General features: G+C 39.8%; 2 protein-coding genes across 8 annotated transcripts in view; one reads left to right on the top strand and one right to left on the bottom strand.

Annotated features, from left to right (window-relative positions):
• ggps1 (geranylgeranyl diphosphate synthase 1) lies at window positions 1-9,234 on the top strand. The gene is made up of 4 exons (XM_089011409.1): window positions 1-424; window positions 1,079-1,172; window positions 1,410-1,480; window positions 6,825-9,234. Exons 2-4 carry the CDS (start codon window positions 1,100-1,102, stop codon window positions 7,602-7,604), a joined length of 924 nt encoding a protein of 307 aa, XP_088867535.1. The 5' UTR covers window positions 1-424; window positions 1,079-1,099; the 3' UTR covers window positions 7,605-9,234.
• The window catches only part of b3galnt2 (beta-1,3-N-acetylgalactosaminyltransferase 2), a 23,231-nt gene continuing 11,236 nt past the window's right edge, over window positions 7,309-19,303 (bottom strand). For 2 of the 7 annotated variants that reach the window (XM_089011408.1, XM_089011401.1), the window contains exons 9-17: window positions 18,963-19,088; window positions 18,721-18,880; window positions 18,605-18,661; window positions 15,869-16,032; window positions 12,728-14,352; window positions 9,828-9,888; window positions 9,652-9,749; window positions 7,500-7,581; window positions 7,309-7,433 (exon numbers count right to left, since the gene is read on the bottom strand). In XM_089011408.1, the coding sequence (XP_088867534.1) occupies window positions 15,895-16,032; window positions 18,605-18,661; window positions 18,721-18,880; window positions 18,963-19,088 (481 nt within the window). In that variant the 3' untranslated portion in view covers window positions 7,309-7,433; window positions 7,500-7,581; window positions 9,652-9,749; ... (1 more) ...; window positions 12,728-14,352; window positions 15,869-15,894. The other 5 variants (XM_089011404.1, XM_089011405.1, XM_089011406.1 and 2 more) reach the window with 5 other exon arrangements.

A 19,303-nucleotide genomic window follows, 5' to 3' on the forward strand; every position in this document is an offset into this window, starting at 1 on the left:
TACATGGGTGCGTTCGTTTCCGTTCACGGTTGTCCCGATTTGACGCCCCCTTTTAGTTCCCTGTCAAGTACAAGTCTATCGGGCAATTTCTCTGTTTCCGTAGAGCATACTCTGAGCTCGACGCGAATATAAATTTAGCTTCAACAAGCTAACTATTCTGACAGCAGGCATTATCTGTCCAGCGATAGAATAGCACAACAACCCCACGAGCTGGCGCCGTAGGAGATTACTGCACTGATATCCCTTTGTGAATTTGGAAGTTAAGTCGTGTTTGCGGTATTCGAACATTGAATTACAGTCTTGCTAAAAGCAACCCGGCAAGCGCGCTGTGTTCTCGTCGGTGTTACTTTGCAAGCTAACACACACTCGTCGTGTGGCTAAACAGGAACGGACAGTCATCATTCTGATACCCAAGACAACCAAGGTAGGTAGAACTGAAGACATTTCTACATTTTAAATGTATAAAACATTAATAAAGCTGATCATGCTTTTCTTTAACTTTGTACTCATACACTGATTACAATGACAATTCATTCGAGTCGACCATTTTTATTTTCCTTTGTATTTTTTTTGTTTAAAAGCAAGTTTTTAATAACTTCGACTGTTATAAAAATCAATCAATCCCATGTACGTGAACTGAACTGTTAATTTCTTCTTCGTGCATTATTACGGTTGATATCATACAAGCATCCATTCATTACAATTTTCATCCATTCACAAAATTTCTTAATACTGCTTCCTGCTCCAACCCCACCCAATAAATGAATACATACATAGTTATATTTGGATTGGATTGGATTTGCCTTTATTAGTCTCACTGTGGAGAAATTTACATTTCACAGCAGCAAAGTGATGAAAGGAATGAAATGAATTTGTTTCTGATTATGAGTATATGGCCACTCTAAGTACTACATAATAGCATCTTTTTAGTTCTTCCTGCTTTTGATATACGTTTTTGCAGCAGGCGTTGTTAAGTCAAGCCCTGTCTCACATTGATTGTTTTTCATTCTTTTAAAGTTGAACATTATTTTCTTTTTGTCCCCTTTTCATAAAAATGTCTCTTTCTTCCGTTAACAAGACCTCAAATCATTGTGACGTGATGGACGGGGAGCCAGGAGCAACCTCAGAGCGAATTCTCCTGGAGCCTTACAAATACTTGTTACAACTGCCAGGTGAATTCCTCTCAAACTTCTTTTGGATTTTTCAACGTTATAAATTGAGCACTGGGTTGTTCTATTCAGTATCCAAAATTCTGTACAAAAATGATATTCCTTCTAGCATTTATTTTTCAATACCAGACATATAATGTAAGAAAGTCTTTTTTTGGTGTGTTTTAGTTACCTGATAATTTCACATCACATCAAATAGATTCAAATAATCAAACCACTTTTTCATTGTGGTGTCCTCAGGAAAACAAGTGCGTACAAAGCTTGCTCAAGCATTCAACCACTGGCTCAATGTTCCAGAGAATAAACTGCAGGTGAGCAATTGGAACGAAATCCTAAAGCCTCTGACCCACTGCATGGCACACAATTGCAAGTGTTTTCAAAGGCAGTGAATGTTGCCTTTGAAAATGGTTAGTTTGGGAGGGATAAGAACTGAATTTGTGTTTGGGAAAACTGCATGTGAAAATTTACATGGTCAAATACAATTTCAGATTACCCAAAATAAATGTAATCACTTTACATTGTTTCGAGTTTATTGGAAGCCATGCATGCATTCACCCATCCATTCATTCATTTTCTAACAGGAGGAAAATGTTACATTGGCAGGCTTGTTTGTCACATGCTACATTAATCTGGCAGAATCAGATTTATTCCACCTTTGACTCAGTCAGCATTATACAGAGGCATTACAGCAAAATACATTGACATGATTGAAGGACCGTTACAATGCGTCTTTTTTTTTCCGGTAAGGGGCGTTCCTTCAGTGACGTCACATACGGACTCCTCACCAACTCAAAAACAAGACTTCGGGAATATTCAGCACAAGTCTTAAAACGTAAAATATAGCTATATGCGGTGGAATCTTTGTAAAATACGCTCAGTAGAAGTCATTTGAAGCCATTTTACAAATTATGGACACAACTTGTTCGGAGACGTCGGTTGTCCTTTAAGTCAAATTACATTTGAGTGAGAGACTTGGGATTCAATAGTTTTTCTTATTGATCACAACCATTGTGCTTGGAGAATTACAGAGCGAGTGATTAAAAATGAATGTGCCTAATTGCTTTTGAAACATGGGATTATCATTATAAATGACAGGAGTAAGTCACCTGTCAGACATGGTTGAATCTGCTCTTCAAAATGTTTTAAAAAATCCTCATAAAATTCAATATGTAAAAATTAAAAAAGGAATAAATAGCGTATATCAATCTCCTATTTGTCCAATTGGGGGTGCTATGTGCGTTGGACATGAGCTGTTGTGTTAGTTCCCCACAGAACAAACATCCAGTTGTGGGGATACCTCTACATCGTTTTGATTTTAAAACAGATGCACTTATATTAAACAGTGGCAATTGTCAACCTCATTAAAACTGCACAAGCAGTTTTTTTTTTTTTTTGGGGGGGGGGGGGGGGGTAATGATTTCAAATTTGTGGAAGTGAAGATAAGTCAGATGGAATAACCAAAACAAAATTGCCATAAGGTCTTGAGAATAAAACACATTTGTTTGCAAAACAAAACACAAAAAAAAAACATCTCCAAAAAATGTGTGGCTATATGTCCTAAAATGGGTCATATTCATATTTGTTTCGTGTTTGCACTCCACGCGACCTCCATATGTTGACATTATCAACAAATCTGACTTAAGTCCTTTGCCACAAGCCTTCTAATTCCAATTGCGGTGAAATATGGCATAGCATGTCCCTCCTCCTCCTCCTCTTTGCCCGCCGCTCGCTAAACTCCCACTGAACCCATCACGCAAAATGAGAGCACTCCTCTCGGCATCATTAGCGCTCCGCTGCCAAGAAGGCGCCGCCATGGAAACAAGTGCGCCTTCAGATAGATGAAAGGAGTGACATTGGTGTACTGTGTCATTCATTTGTACAGTACATAAAGTCTACGATAACTGTCTGTGGAGTACGTGGTGAGGTTCCCGTTGTACGGTTGTGCTTGCTCTGTTCCCTCCAGTGTTGCAAAACGCTTAGCCAAGCAAAATTCTGTATTTCAAGAGCCGTATTCTGCGTTTCCCAAATGGTAAAACTGTGATAGAAAATCATTTACTTGCACAATCAATATTTCCTACACTATCAATTACAGTGATACCTCGGCTTACGAACGCTTTGGCTGACGAACGTTTCGCCTTACGAACGTTACATTCGCGAGAGTATAATCTTGGCATACAAACTATTTTTCGGGAAACACACGGAGAGCCACAATGCGTGATGTGTCGTTCGCGAACGATCCGATTCTTGGAGCTAGATCTCTGAAGTGAACGAAGCTTGAAATGGCGCCTCTATTCCCCATCCCCAGTTTTCGGTTAAAGCAGTGAGTGGGGGGAGGCCTTACAGAAACAGAAACACACACGAAAGGGAGACGACAGAGCTTGAAAAAAAAAACAAAGTGAAATGGTGAGAAAATTGAGAGAAAACACAGTGAAAAGGCAGAGTGTAGACTGCAAGGTTAAAATATCCCATCAATCAGGCTCCACAAATAACCCGCACAAGCCATCTGTACAATTTGAAGAGAACATACAAGAAAGGGAACCAGCTATTAATGAAGTTTCTAGTGTGTCTGCGCCATCTGTTGCTATATCACAACTTCTAAGATGTACAACCTTGAGTGTCCTTGAGACACTTTATGCAAAAAGCTATCCATTCCATCAAGCCATCAATGACCATAACCAAGGTAAATAAAATGACTTTATTATCCAGTACAGTTTATTTCTTTAATTACAATACCATACCACATTTATTCTACATAAAATAAGGTATATTGTGTGTAGTTGTAAGGCTTATTTAGTTAAATTGTTTTATGGGGACCTGGGAACAGATTATTCTATTTTAATGGTTTCCTATGGGAAATTAATATTTGGAATACACACTTTTCGCCTTACACACTTTTTGGGAACTAATTAAGTTCGTAAGCCAAGGTGTCACTGTACTCCCACAAATGTGGACCATTTTTCTTGCAAATATTTGACTGTCTGCACACCAACATTTGAATCATCCCACGAAACTTGCAAAAATGACGGCGCATCATTTAAAATGGAGTTACGCACGGTTTGGCTGCGATTGATATTTTGCCATCGTGCTCACTGAGAAATTGCCAAATTTACTTCACGTAAGGGTTTACTATTTTTTTTTTACTGAGCTCTGTATATAGTTGCCTTTTTTCATAAAATGAGTTATTTCTGACTTTGTCTGCTGTTTCTAGCTAAGGGCCTCTAATTCGTGACAAATGCAGAGTCACAGCCTTCATAAGATATCACTAAGAATTGGACTGTGGTCACATAACTGGCTGCTACTTGTTAAACGTCGGTTGGTTGAATAACAAAAAAAAAATCCATATTTATTTAATCGAGTGGAACATTCAAGATCCGCTTGGCTTAAGTCCATTTGCACCGCAGAGGGGCCTGAAATGGACCCAAAAACTAGCTTAATATTTTCCTCCTGCTTCATGTAGTCAGACACACAGATCAGAACCAATTTAACTAATTCACTGCCAGACGTGCAAAAATGTGTCCAATCCAGTCCAGGACCCATAGAATATTGAGTTTTAGGACTATATAAACTATTAATACATTGTAAGAAACTTTCAGCTCTCTTCTTTCATCAGAAAAAAAAGTTAATTCCCAAATTATATGGATCTGGAGTTATATGAGCTTGAAATGAGGGTGGCTGTCCAAAATACAATGCAATACATACATATTGGTTTTTATAGCGCTTCAACAACAGCTGAAGCTGGAACAAAGCACTGACATGGAAAAATGGGAAATGCTGCCCCCTTGTGGAAACGAAAAAAAAAAACATTGCCGTGCCACTGACCATTTTGTGTTTGGGAGCCTTTTACTGCTTGTTCTGTAGCAACAAGGGGACATAAGTCTTCTTGTGCCGGTCCCAAGCCCGGATAAATACAGATAGTTGTGTCAGGAAGGGCATCCGACGTAAAAGCTTGGCCAAAAACAAACATGTGAATCAAACCTCCGAAGATGGAGGACACTGATTCGCTGTGGCGACCCCTTGAAGGGAAAAGCCAAAAGGAAAAGAAGAAGAGAAGAGACCATCGCCAGTGCTTTATCGGCACCCAAGCAGAATAAACAAAACCCCAACAAATTTGGGAATGGCGCTCAATGTCATATTTTCAATTCCCGAATAAATTTGTTAATGGTAGTGAATGAGTCAAAGACATAAATTCAAAAATGTATGTCTTCCTTTGCTTTTAGTCAATTAAAGGCTTCGATTTTAAGACAAACCACATAAACCTGATACTGTATATTTGCATGCCAACAGTATTTCAAGCACTGACATGCACTTTTCGATAACTACAGTAAAGTCTCATTATATGGATATCGGTTATATCGATAGTACTGCTTATTACGATACTATTTCTATGAACTCAAGAGAATTACATTCCCGCAAGATCGGATATATCGATAGTCCGGTTATATCGATATTTTTTCCGACTCCCGAGAATATCGATATAACGAGACTTTACTGTATTAATTTGGACAGGTGAGGCAAAATATTTGGAAGCAAGTAATTTAGCAAAATGTTTTTCAACATATAAACAAACCAGCACAGTTTACAACAAGCCTCATATTAGAGGAAGCAGTGCACACCAGCTGGTGGCGATTAGTAAATACTTAATTTGTTTCGGTTCTTTTCGCTTCATTTCCTTTCTATTAAATAGGAAATGGATAATTACCATGAAACATTTAGAAAAACAAAAAATAATGGGAAAATCGCTTAGCATGCTGACAATTTTAGCTGTCACTTTAGTCTTTAACACAGCTAGCACTATCTTAAAAAAAAAAAAGATGAACGTCACAGCACAGGTATGCCTTGTCGTTACATGTAATTATGGGGGAGCCCTTGAAAACCAAATGTTTGAGAAGAAGAGAAGACCGTTGTGTGTAAAGTAGCTCACTGAGGTTTCAGGGTCAAGGAAAGATGGTGTTTGGCAGCCTTGGCCATCTGCTTGACCCACTGAGCCTCTCTTTGTGCAAACAGCTCTCACTCCCCACCAGGTTTCAAAACACAAGGCCGCCATTTGACTTACTACGACGCTACGTCTCGTATCCTCTCACAGGGTAGCATATTGATGCTGCAATTTTGTCATTCAACATCAGTGTCAACGTTTCCAGTCGGGATAAGATTTAAAGGACAACCGACGTCACTTTTTGTTTTTTTTTAACTGACATCAGAAAAACGTTTTATAGCATCTAAAATAGCCAAAACACGCCATATGATATTTTTAGTCAAATGCAGAACACCAATAAAAATGACTTAAAGTGTCCAAAATCTGCAAAAAAATTGAGCTGCGAATCGGACATTTTCAGAAAGTCCCGCTCCCAGTTCGTTCCACCAAGGCAAATTTAGGAACACAACTGTGTTGGATGAAAAAGGAAATGAATGTATTTTTCTAAAAAGCAACGCATTTTCTTATTCGTGTATTTATCACCTAATATTAAGCAAAGCGATTTTAGGACTGAAGAAGTGTGTCGTCCTTCATCCACTAATTAGGAGTGTGTAAGTGTAAGAGTTCAATCACTCACCATTTGGCTGTCTGTACTCGAATGGTGGAGTTTGGCACCCTCTGCTGTGCACAAGTTTTAGTGCATCAGCATACATCATTGGAGTTTTGTTGTCTTCTTAATTCAGGTGATCATCGAAGTGACCGAAATGTTGCACAACGCCAGTTTGCTCATCGATGACATAGAGGACAACTCAAATCTGCGGCGAGGCTTCCCCGTTGCCCACAGCATTTACGGCGTGCCATCCGTCATCAACTCTGCCAACTACGTGTACTTTCTGGGTTTGGAGAAGGTGTTAACGTTGGACAACCCCGAAGCCGTGCGCGTGTTCACCCGGCAACTGCTGGAGCTGCACCGCGGTCAGGGCCTGGACATCCACTGGAGGGACACGTACACCTGTCCAACGGAGCAGGAGTACCGCGACATGGTGCTTCAGAAAACCGGAGGTCTCTTTGGCCTAGCCGTGGGCCTGATGCAGCTCTTCTCCGATTGGAAGCAGGACTTGAAACCCCTCCTGGACACTCTGGGCCTCTTTTTCCAGATCCGGGATGACTACGCCAACCTGAGTTCTCGTGAATACAGTGAGAACAAGAGTTTCTGCGAGGACCTGACGGAAGGCAAGTTCTCTTTCCCCACCATTCACGCCATTTGGTCACGTCCAGAGAGCACCCAGGTGCAGAACATCCTCAGGCAGCGCACTGATAACTTGGACATCAAGCGTTACTGCGTGGACTACCTGGAGAAGGTGGGCTCGTTTGCATACACCCGTCAGACACTGCGAGAGCTGGAGACTGAGGCTTACCATCTAATCAGGGGATTTGGGGGGAACCCTCAGCTGGAAAGCCTGGTGGAGCTCCTCAGCCGAATGCATCGAGAAGCTGAAACTGAGCCAAAAGTTGAGCACTGAGCAGCCCTAAACCGCTGTTTCCTCCTCGTCACTCACTCCCCAAGCCTTACGTCCATGAAAACTTTCATTATCACTTTTTTTTTTTTTTTTTTTTAAGAACATGAGACTTCTGATGGAAGTCAATCAAGTCTGCGCTCTGCCTCTATGGTTGGAAATGTTAAAATGATCACGCCACTGTTCATATCTTGTGAAACTGTAGCCTTTGCCGTGTCTCTTGGTGGAAGCAAAGGCAAAGAGAGTAGGCTGAAATCATGACGCCAATGTTCAGGTTGGAATAAACACTCCTCAGAAGCAAATGCAACCCATGTTTTGAAAAGTGTTCATCTTACAATTTAGCTTTGGAGGAAATTGTCGTGAAATATTCGAGGCTTGCTTAGGTTTCTTTGTGTGTCGCCGACATTGAATCTCCTACAATGGCCACGTACGCTATCATCATTTTGTGAAAGGAGGCGGAATTTTAAAAGCCTTTTGAGTACCTTGAAGTTAGAAAGGCGCTTTTTAAAGGGAGAGACATTTGCTTTTTAACGAACGGAGTGCTTAGTTGAAGTCTATCTTCAAAACACGTGGATGTTTGGAGTGCCTTGAGAGACACGTGGATCCTGTTCATCAAGCCACCGCAGCTCAAATCGTCCTGTTTTTTTTACCATTCCATTTAACGTGGTGTTTTTTTAGGGGGGTAGCAACATTTCTATGAATATCTCAGTGTTCATTATTGAAGTATAAATTACATTTACATTATTTTTAACATACTCATAAAAATGTTAATATTTTACACTGATCGATGAACAACAATTAAAGATTCTTCAAGCTTGCGTGTTTTGTTTTTACGATCGCATGACAAGGTGATATGACATTGTCATGAACTGACGCTATAAAAATAAAGGTGACTAGTTTTGAATAAAACAAGTGAGACGCCAACCTATCAGCCATCCCGTTACTTAATTGATACAATGGACAACCAATCAGATGACACGTCATTCTTAGGTACCCTGCGTGCTCAAACAACGCCCCTGAGCGTTGCAAAGTTAACAAGCCAGTCGTTAGTTCCATCCACATTTTCCGTTCGTTTTTTCCTCTTAAACGTAAGATAGAATGTAAAAATAAATGGAGGAGCTGGACCAAGTAAGACAAAAAAAAGTATCACTGTCATACGGACGTTTTTTTCACGATGACATTTTCAAAGTGCGTTTGTCCCGTTTGCCAGTTATCAAAGTCACTTAGTGGACTCAGGTAATGGCAAATACTGTACATAATGATGTTGTGTTGTGCAACATATGCGGTTATACATCAACATAAATTGCAAGAATCCTCAACATATTTCTCAATAAATATACGTAATGGGTCGATCATTTTGACTCGGTCATTTCAAAAGTAGCTCCCATGTTGAAAAAGTGTGAGAACCTCTACTCTAGTATAAAGCCATGAAGAGAAATAGCGCCATCTAGTGAACCAACATCCAAAGTGCTGGAATATGCATCTGAATTCAAATGGGAGCAGAACGACGTAAATCTTGATTAGTATACAGGTAGCATCCAATTTACGACCGGTGCGACTTACGACCACCCGTATTTACGATACGACTGCCAGACCCTTTTTTTAATTCTGGCATATATTACAGGTACAGGTATAGAGTAATAAAAATAATACCAAATATAAAATGATAAAAAGTAGACTAAAGTTATAACATTTATAAATGAACTGTAAATAGTTTTGGTATATAAAATAGTATTCAATAGAAAATGTGGCTTAAAAACAACAGATTGACATTGTATACTATCCTATACATAGTATAGTAATATAGTATTATTAGTAGTATACTATTTATAATTGTATTTTATTTATTATTGTATCTATGCTTGTCTGTGACTGTAAAGTGTCCTTGAGAGCTTTGAAAGGTGCTTGAAATATAATGTATTATTATTATTATTATTATTACTATCCTGTCGTATAAACCTCGCGTCAGCCATTTTGAATGGATTTCGACTTACGACCGTTTGACTTGTGACCGTTTTGTCGGAACGGAACCCGTTCGTAATTTGGATGTTACCTGTATCTGTCTCAATATTGAGGTTTTGGGATGAAATTTTGGTCCAGGTCTTCCTGTTAAAGGTTTCTTCGGGTACTTCTCCAGTCCCTTTCACATCCCTCAAAACATGAATTTTAGAATGGATTTCCATAGATGTCAATGGTTGAGAAAAAAAAACATATTCCTTTTACGCTTACCACAAACTTGAGGACATGCATTTGTGTAATCCTTATTCAGCCCAGCTCACAACTGCAAACACTAAAAATACACAAATACAAAAAAAAATCAGAACTATATAATCACAGAACACGTCTTTTTTTTTTGGTGCACCCAACAGAAGCAGCCATATTCAAGAGCCTCAAATGTAGTCAATGTTGGGCTGAAAATGGCAGCAATTTTACAGCAACTTCCAACTGTTAGCTGCCCGTGTCTTTTTCGAGTCTTATCAAAGCTCGCCTCTCTTCCAAGGTACTCCCCACAATAATTTTCATGACTGTCAATTTGTTTCTAAAACAGGATGTGAAAGAGAAGCTATTGTTCTCGCTGTTTGCTCTAAGCAAGTATGATAACATGCAAATAGCAGACGAGCTCACTTGAGTCCATCACAATCACTCATCAAAAACCCGCCACGAATCACATTTTTTTTCCTCTCTCGCTCATGGACACTGAGATTGATTCAGGCATGCTGGTGTTTGCGCAGGGGACCAGTACACTCATCATCCCCACCCATTCCTTGGAAGATTTGGTTATTTATCATCAGCCTGCGCTTTAAGGACAGAGATGGAGAGTTCATAAATATTCTAATGGGAACAAACCATTTTGGCAAAGTTCTGAGTATGCTCAATTCAACATTTATCAAACAGTGGCACTTCTACATCGGCACTTGAAAGATTCCAAATAGGACCAACATCCATCCATCCATCATCATTGGAAAATCCTCACAAGGAAATCACAAAACTAAAAATTGGTTCCAGCACATAAAATACACATTTTGAAATGTGTACATAAAGTAAGAGTCTGATGAAAAGTTCATATTTCTCTCTTCACACTCTTTTCCCTAATGTGGATTAAAATTCCCATTGATACAAAAAAATAAAAGATGACTTTAAAGTACAAACACTCCCCTACTTATGAACATTCGAGTTACGAACAACGGTACTTACGGGCATTTTTGTAGGAACATATGTCGTCTTCTCTCCAGTTGTACACGTGTACAGTGATACCTTAATTGGTTCCCAGACAGTGTGTAAGGTGAATAGTGTGCATCACAAAAAATATTTTCCCATAGGAAACCATTCAAATGAGAATAATCCGTTCCCAGGTCCCCATAAAACATAATTTTCTACTTTCTAATTTTCTCAGCCTTAAAACTACACAAAATATACCTTATTTTATGTATGGTAAATGTGCTATGCTATTATAATTAAAGAAATAAACTGCACTGTATAATACATTCGGTTTATTTACCTTTGTGAGGGTCATTGATGGCTTGATGGAATGGAGTGGCCTGTTTCATCAGCATTAAACACTTGATGAGGAACGTAGCCTTCTTTCACCATCTTGAGGAATGATCCCTTAGAGGTGCTTTCTCTGCGGTAATTTTACCTTTTTCCTCATCAATTGTGTTCCGTTTAGCTGGGTTGATAGCTTTTTGCATCAAGTGTATATACAGATGGCTTGTGCGGGTTATTTGTGGAGCCTGATTGATGGGATATTTTAACCTTCCAGTTGACACTCTGCTTTTAAACTATCAAAGTTGAAAGAAGTCCAAATTTCACTGTTTTCTATCCATTTTCTCACCATTTCACTTTTGTTTTTTTTTTTTTTTTGTTTCAAGCTCTGTCGTCTCCCTTTCCTGTGTGTATGTGTGTTTTTTCACTCTCTCTCTGTTGTCTGGCTGTCTCTTTAATGTTTAACGCCCCCCCCCCCCCCTATGGCTGCGTTCTTGACCAATCACGTGGCTTTTACCGAAGACTGGGGGCGGGGAATAGAGGACAAAACAGTCGGCCACCATTTTCTTGTTAGGAGAACGGGCTTGTTCCCGAACGACACATCACTCATTGTGGCAGCTCTGTGTGTAGCCCGAAAAATAGTTCGTATGCCAAGATAAATTTTTCCTAAATGTAACGTTCGTAAACCGAAAAGTTCGTAAGCCAAGGCGTTCGTAAACCGAGGTGTCACTGTACATATCTTTATAGAGCATGTATTTTATTAAATGTTTATTTTTCAATACAAACCAATACAGGTTACTTATACAGTACAAGCCTTAAACATACTTATAGAAGCCTTCAACATACATTCCATACAAACGTACGAATTCACCTTACGAACGACCGTTTGGAACATATCTCGTTCGTAAGTTGGGGAGCGTCTATTTGTTTTTTCCTAAAATCATCTTTGGGTATTGCTAAATTTTGTGATAATGTATATGTATATGATAATGCATATTAGATCTCATCTGTGTGACGGGTTATCCGAATGCACGAGAGTCACTCAGAAGACAGCTGTTAGGTTTGGTAACATACAATTACACAGGCTAACGACACTCAAGAGCACTTGATGTATAGACATTAAACAACCTGATTAATATTCATGCCGTCGCACCCAAGGCAATATGTGCTTGCGCATATTTTTACCAGCTCCCACTTGTTTGCAAAGCCTCCCGTCTGCCTCATTGCATCCTCTTTGGGATAAGGAGGAATAATTAACTATTTCACTGTTTTAAGCCATCATTTATCATATGGGGAAAAAGTTGTGTTTATTTATTTATTTATTTGCAGACGTACACTGCCTGAGCTCATTTGTGACCCCCTCTTACGCCCGTCAATCACCGAACCAATTATCACACACACGCACATGCACTCATTCGGTTGAAGCTGTTCCATACGACTGGTCGGGCGGGCTTATGAAATACGATTCACTCAAGAGAAGCATTGACAAGTACTAACGTCTTTACGGATTATTTCCATGTGACCCGGTGCACCGAGTACGCCACACATAATACGGCTGCGGTGTGAAGATGACGGCAGACAGCGCGGCGAGGAGATGCTTATCTTCTGAGTGGAAATGAAAGTTGTGATGATGTGTCTAATATTACCTCCTCATTCCTGAGAGTCATAAACAGTCAGAAAGGCTGATCTCGGGTGTCATGAATAAATGATTTCTTCCTCCCGGAGAGACCCACACATGGATGGATGAGGGTGATTGACAGCAGTGTCGAATGGTCTGCGTGAGTACAAATAATGTTCAAATAATGATGCCATAGATATGGCGGCCAATCTACACACTTAGCAGAAAAACAAAACTAGTAACAGCGGCAATAAAACGGGAGCATTTTTTGTTCGCAATTTATCATGAGCACAGGGTATCTACAGTTCCTTTCCAATTGCAAAAAAAAAGATGACAAAAGCAACTGATGGTCCTGTATGTTAAGTCATTCGCTGCCAGACGTGCAAAAATGAGTCCACACCACAGCCAGGGTTTTTGTCATTGTCACTTGAATTCCAAGACCCTAAGAATATTGAGTTTTAGGACTACATAAACATCCAATACAGTGTTAGAAACCTGCGACTCTCTTCTTGCATCAGAAAAAAAGTGTTAATTCCTAAAGTATATGGGTCTGGAGTTATGTGAGCGTGAAATGAGGCCGGCTGTCCAAAATACAATTTAATACATATTGATTTATATGGCGCTTTAACAACAGCTAAAGCTGGAACAAAGCACTCAAATGGAAAAAATGGAAATGCTGCCCCCTTGTTGAAAAGAAAAAAAACATGGCCAGCGCTTTATCGGCACCCAAGCATGAAAAAACAAAACCCGAATAAATTCAGGAATGGTGCTCTACGTCATATTTTCAATTCTTGAATACATTCGTGAATGGCAGTGAATGAGTTAATTGTCGTCATTAGGATAATAGGTAAGATGGAGCCTACCCTTTTCCGACATTGGGTGAGATGAGTGGTTCACTCTGAATATATAACGTTTCTCGCTCACTTCACCAAAGAAGACAACAAAAATGATGATGGGGTGTTCTTTTATGTAAGGCGATAAAGCACCGGTCAGACCTCTGGCACCTCATATTACTCCAGACCATTACAACTTTGGAATTAACTATTATTTTCTGATGAAAGAAGACAGTCTAAGGTTTCTTAAGCTGTATTAAATGTTTATGTCGTCCTAAAACTCAATACAGTAAAGTCTCGTTATATCGATATCGGATATATCGATAGTCCCGGTTATATCGATACTATTTCTATGCACGCACGGAGAAAATTACATGCAAACAGGGTCGGATATATCGATAGTCCCGGTTATATCGATATTTTTTCGGACTCCCTTGAATATCGATATAACGAGACTTTACTGTATTTTGTGGGTCCTGGAATTTGAGTGAAAATAACAAAAACCCAGGCACTGGGGTGGGCCCATTTTGGTACATGTCTGGCAGTGAATGAGTTAAAGTTGTTTTTTTTCTTGAACTGAAAGGTGATGATCTTAGTGGAGAAAAAAAAATCAATGAAAATAATCAGCGTATTCAACTCGTGTGCTTTTCACAAAAGGGTGAAAGCAACAAGACCCGCAACATAGAAGCTTGAGCAGTCAACCCCTAAAAATAGATAAGATTTGCATAAAATATCCACAATTGCAAAATGTCACTTTTTTGTGAAACCTCTTCAAGCCGAAAGTCTACACTTCAGTCACGTTAGTTTTTTTCTTCCAAATCTGTGGAGGTGAAGAGGGGTAAAAAAGATAAAAATTCATTGTTAAACAGATTTGAAACAAAGTGTAAATAAACCCCCACGCCCCCCAAAATATTCTCCAGGTTCATGATTTATGTTTTAGGAAAACGAACAGTCCGCTACTTCAGAGTGATTTCTGATTCTGTTTTAGATATAAAAAAAAAGGACTTTGGTCACAAACTGGTGCATCTGTCGACGGCAGACCTTCACAGTTATTGAGCTGGAACTCAAATAAAATGATAGCAGGTGAATGCAGATCCGACAAGAATATAAATGTGCCTTTTTTGCCCCCACAATACACAAGAAACGCTTTCATCTATTTGACATTTTCTTTATGTCCCGTGAAGGAGTCAAGTTTCGAAATTGTACAACAATGTGTCCACGTGGAATCTGTGCTGCTGTTGTTATCGTTACAAATACAATAAGGCAACGTCACTATCTTGCACAATGATAACCGGGTGGCAGGACAGTAATGATTGGCCATTTAGGGGCATAAAATAGCAATATCATCTTTTCTTCTTGAAAAAGTGTGTATTGATCAAAATACAGTGACACCTCGGCATACAAACTTAATTGGTTCCCAGAAAGTGTGTGTAAGGCGAAAAGTTTGTCTGCCAAACATTTATTTCCCATAAGAAACCATTAAAAATGAGAATAATCGGTTCCCAGGTCCCCATAAAACATAATTGTCTACTAAATAATACTTAAAACTACACAAAATATACCGTATTTTATGTACTATATAATAAATGTGCTATTGGATTGTAATTAAAGAAATAAACTACAGTATAATAGTCGTTTTATTTACCTTTGTGATGGTAGTTGATGTAGTTGCCTCTTGATGATATCCGAGTGAATTTGCCATGCTTTCTCGGCGATAATATCCTCACTCACAATGCCCCTTGCTCGCTGCTTTTGTTAATCCCAATCAACAGAAGTTTTTCAACCTCTTCTATTGCCTGAGACAGTTGCTTAGACAACACAGAAACACCCTTAGCCACACGTAGCAATGGTCGACTTAGCATACCGGTACTGGGACGCTAAGTCACACAAACGCGCACCTTGTTCGTGTTTTTCGATGATCTCCTTCTTCTGCTCGACCGTAATTTTATTTTGTGTCCTCTTCGGCTGAACACTAGCCTGTGGTGGGGTCTTTTTCAGCCCCATAATAGCAAAAGTACTCCACTCGATAACAAACCACGTCTACACCCAAAGAAAGTGGGTGTGGAAAACTAGTCCGCCAGCCAACGTGGCGCTGTTCGACCGTGTGGTTTGGTGTTCATCCGCCGAAAACTAGTCCGCAAGCCACCATGGCGCTGTGTGGTTTGGTTCGTTTGCCGTATGCGAAGATTATATTCTCGCGAATTTAATGTTCGTAAGGCGAAAAGTTTGTGAGCTAAAGCGTTCGCAAGCCGAGGTATCACTGTACTTCATGGCAATACAGTGTGAACTTTGAAACAACTAAATCACAATTTGAGGTATGAAGAAGAAAAGCGCACAAGTATCAGGCATGTGATTCCAGATCTTACTGTCCCCAGGGACATCCACAAGGGTCACCACACATCCTCTTTCTGTCCCACATGGCACGCAGCTCCTCTGCTGTGTGCTGAGGGGACGACAGCATGTCCAGGTAGCATTCTTTTTCGCAGAGCCAACTGGGGTCCTGGACAGGAGAGGAGTTGTGTTAACACGGCCCGTCGCCAATTGTTTATTTTACTCGGTGAACGCGTCACAAACAAGATTCCATGTTGGGGAGATTAAACAACACAATGACAGGATGCGGTGGCATTCAAGCACAGAGTGTTTAGGTGGGGAAACATCTGCACTCGCTTGTTTGAACATTTGCATGACATTAGCTAGCGGGTGTTTTCAATGCCCTTTCTTTGTTAGAGCGTTGTTCAAACACAAAAAAAAGCCACAAAAGTTTGGGTACAAGGTCAAATCAATTACATGTTGAAATGCGCTTACATGCTTGTTTAAAAACATGAAGTTATTTTTTCCCCACACTGTCCTCAATCTCCACATGAATAATTTATGATACTCCGCGCACACGGTGAGTATTTACAAAGGTGTACAATTTTGTGCAGAACCAAAGCTGGATTGTTGTCTGCGCTCCATTGAGTGGCATTCGAGTAATTACATCCCCCCAAGGATGTTAGCGGCTAATCATGTGCACTTAAATCCTAACAAACCCTTTTTAGGTTGCATTTTCTGCATTGCTCGATAATCATAATTACAGTCTGCATATGATTCTGAATATATTTAGGATAGAGGGACACATTTTATTTTAAAATATGTTCTTCTTTCTCCATAAATGTAGCATGTTGAGAGCCTGTGTTTAAATTCAAAGTGTATTTCTATTAACTAATAATAATGCATAATCTCACGTGTTACTGTCCAGTTTCCAACGAAGGAAAAAATACAGCGTGCATTGTTCATTTGATATTTTTCATATTCATAAACGGATTGACAACCAATTCAGGGTGTCCCCCCGCCTAGTGCCCAATGTCGGCTGGGATAGGCTCCAGCACCCCCCGCGACCCTAATGAGTTATAATTGGTACAGATAATGGATGGATGTCTGCACCGGAAAAGAACGATTGTGACAATTTGACAGACTGAGGTACAATTTTCTTGCACATTTTAGATGTGTATGGCACAAAAGTTTGTACGGGAAACGCAAACAAGTATTGCTACTCGTAAAAAGCAAAGTCGACCACTGAGAAAAAGCGAAGTCGACCACAGAGAAAACAAGTCCGTGCGAAGTCTCAAGAAGAAACAAAAAAGTTCAGAGAAGACAAGTTCCGGTCAAGTGGAATTTTATTTTGAAATTAGTTAAAGGACAACCGACGCCTCCGGACAAGTTGTGTCCATAACTTGGAAAATTACTTCAAATGACTTCTACTGAGCGTATTTTACAACGATTCCACGGCATATAGCTATATTTTACATTTGAAGACTCGCCCTGAATATTCAGAAAGTCTTGTTTTCGAGTTGATGACGATGCCTGATGTGACATCACGTCTGGAACGCCCCTTGACCGAGAAAGCGACACGCAATGCATATTGGGTACTTTGTTTGGTCTGAATACTTCGTGTTGATGGCGAAATTAGAAGGAAAAAACAAATAACGCGATGGTGAATCGTTGTGTGTTGCACCAAGACTACTATTTGATACTAGTTGACACAAATTCCCAGCAGACAAATCAGCACATTTCCAATGGAGCTTGGGCGCCATTTTGTGCATTTTCTGGGCGCATTGGAGTCCAGGCGCCTCAAAATGAGACGGATGTACGTCTTTAATCGATTACAAACATTTATGCTTTCCTCTTCAGAACTATTTGAATCATATTCATAACTGGATGAGTAACAAGAAAGCATCTTCTCCGAATCTGAAGCCATTGTTTTGATTCTCAAGCAAGGCAAGACGTCCTGGCGAGATGTCACGACCAAGGGGGCGGGACCGTCTGAAACTGAAACTTTCTGAGGTCATTTTGGGATATTTCAAGTCATTTTTATTGGTGTTTTGCATTTGACTAAAAATATCAGTCTGTGTGTTTTGGGTATTTTAGGTGCTATAAAACGTTTTTCTGATGTCAGTTAGGAAACAAAAAAATGGTGTCGGTTGTCCTTTAAGTTAAACTTTTGACAGTGTTTTTTTCTCGCCGTATTATCAGTCATATTTTTCATAAACATTATACATTGTAAGAAATACATAAATCCCCTTAGCAACCAGCACGTCAAAACTGTTGCGATTGACCAATTTTTACAAAAAGCATAAAAAGACAACTATATTTTTTACCACATTCTCATAAGTCCTACTTTATGAATAGTGTGACTAATAGGCTATATGCTGGCCTCACAGCAATGCAGACAATGAAAGAGCATTTTCACTTGTTAGTTTCTTATTTACTGGTGAAAAAACTGAATTACGAAGGGGAATGCTATCAACTGAACCCATCAAATGAATTGTTTTCCACAGGAAAAAAACCACAGTGCTCTACAACAAAAAACATACGTGATTATTGCTAGAAATATGTTGTAAGTTGTTAAAAGTATTAATGTTTATATGTGAAATTTTGTTCATAAAATTGTGCAATGAAATAATACACACGCATATATTTTTTTCTCAGTAAGGAAAAATCGAGCCGTTAATAAGGTCACAGTGTCTCGCAGGTTGACAGGTATGCAAAGAACCCTTCACTCGTTTCCAATTCATGAGTTTAGTAGATTTTACCTGATACTTCTGTGGTCCAACAGCTGCCATCCATATGCCCATGCTCACATCTTCTCCCTATCATGACACGTTTATCAGTACCCCTTCAGCGAGGCGATTGGTAAGCAAGGGGTTACCTGGTAGGCCTTTAGACTCTCCGCGTTAGTGGCGAGCCACTGCACCAGGTCACGTGACACCACATAGCCAGATCCGCACGCAAAGGCCGGGTAGGCGGGGCTGGCATACTCAAGCTCTTGCCACTTTCCGATGCGATCCACTGCCCAGCTCTGTCTGAAACTGGGTCAAGATCGAGCTTGATCCTTGGCATGGTTCACAAACATGGTATGATGTAAAACTCCGGCTGGTCGTCTGTACTTACTTCCCCCACCAGAAATGGCTACGCTTGAGACCCTTGTGCTGGATCTTCATTAAAACTGAGTCCACGTCGATGAAGCAATCATCATCAGTCTTCAGGAGCAGACTGAAGTCAATATTCGCCACAGACCTGTCAAATTGGGAATGAGTGTATTTACAAGTGGATGTCTTTTCAATCATGGCAAAACTTAATGGCATTGCACACAGGCGCTTAAAACATCAGGCCAGGCACCAAAGAGTGCCTTGTCAACACTGACTTTGACAAATGCGATGCTATTGAGGAAAAAGACAAGAGTCAGTAGACTGGAAGACTTTTGGTTAATTCTCTTTTCACACATAAGGAAA

The sequence above is a fragment of the Hippocampus bargibanti genome, linkage group LG13, assembly GCF_051943395.1.
Source record: "Hippocampus bargibanti isolate YZ-2025 linkage group LG13, ASM5194339v1, whole genome shotgun sequence".
NCBI lineage: Eukaryota > Metazoa > Chordata > Actinopteri > Syngnathiformes > Syngnathidae > Hippocampus > Hippocampus bargibanti.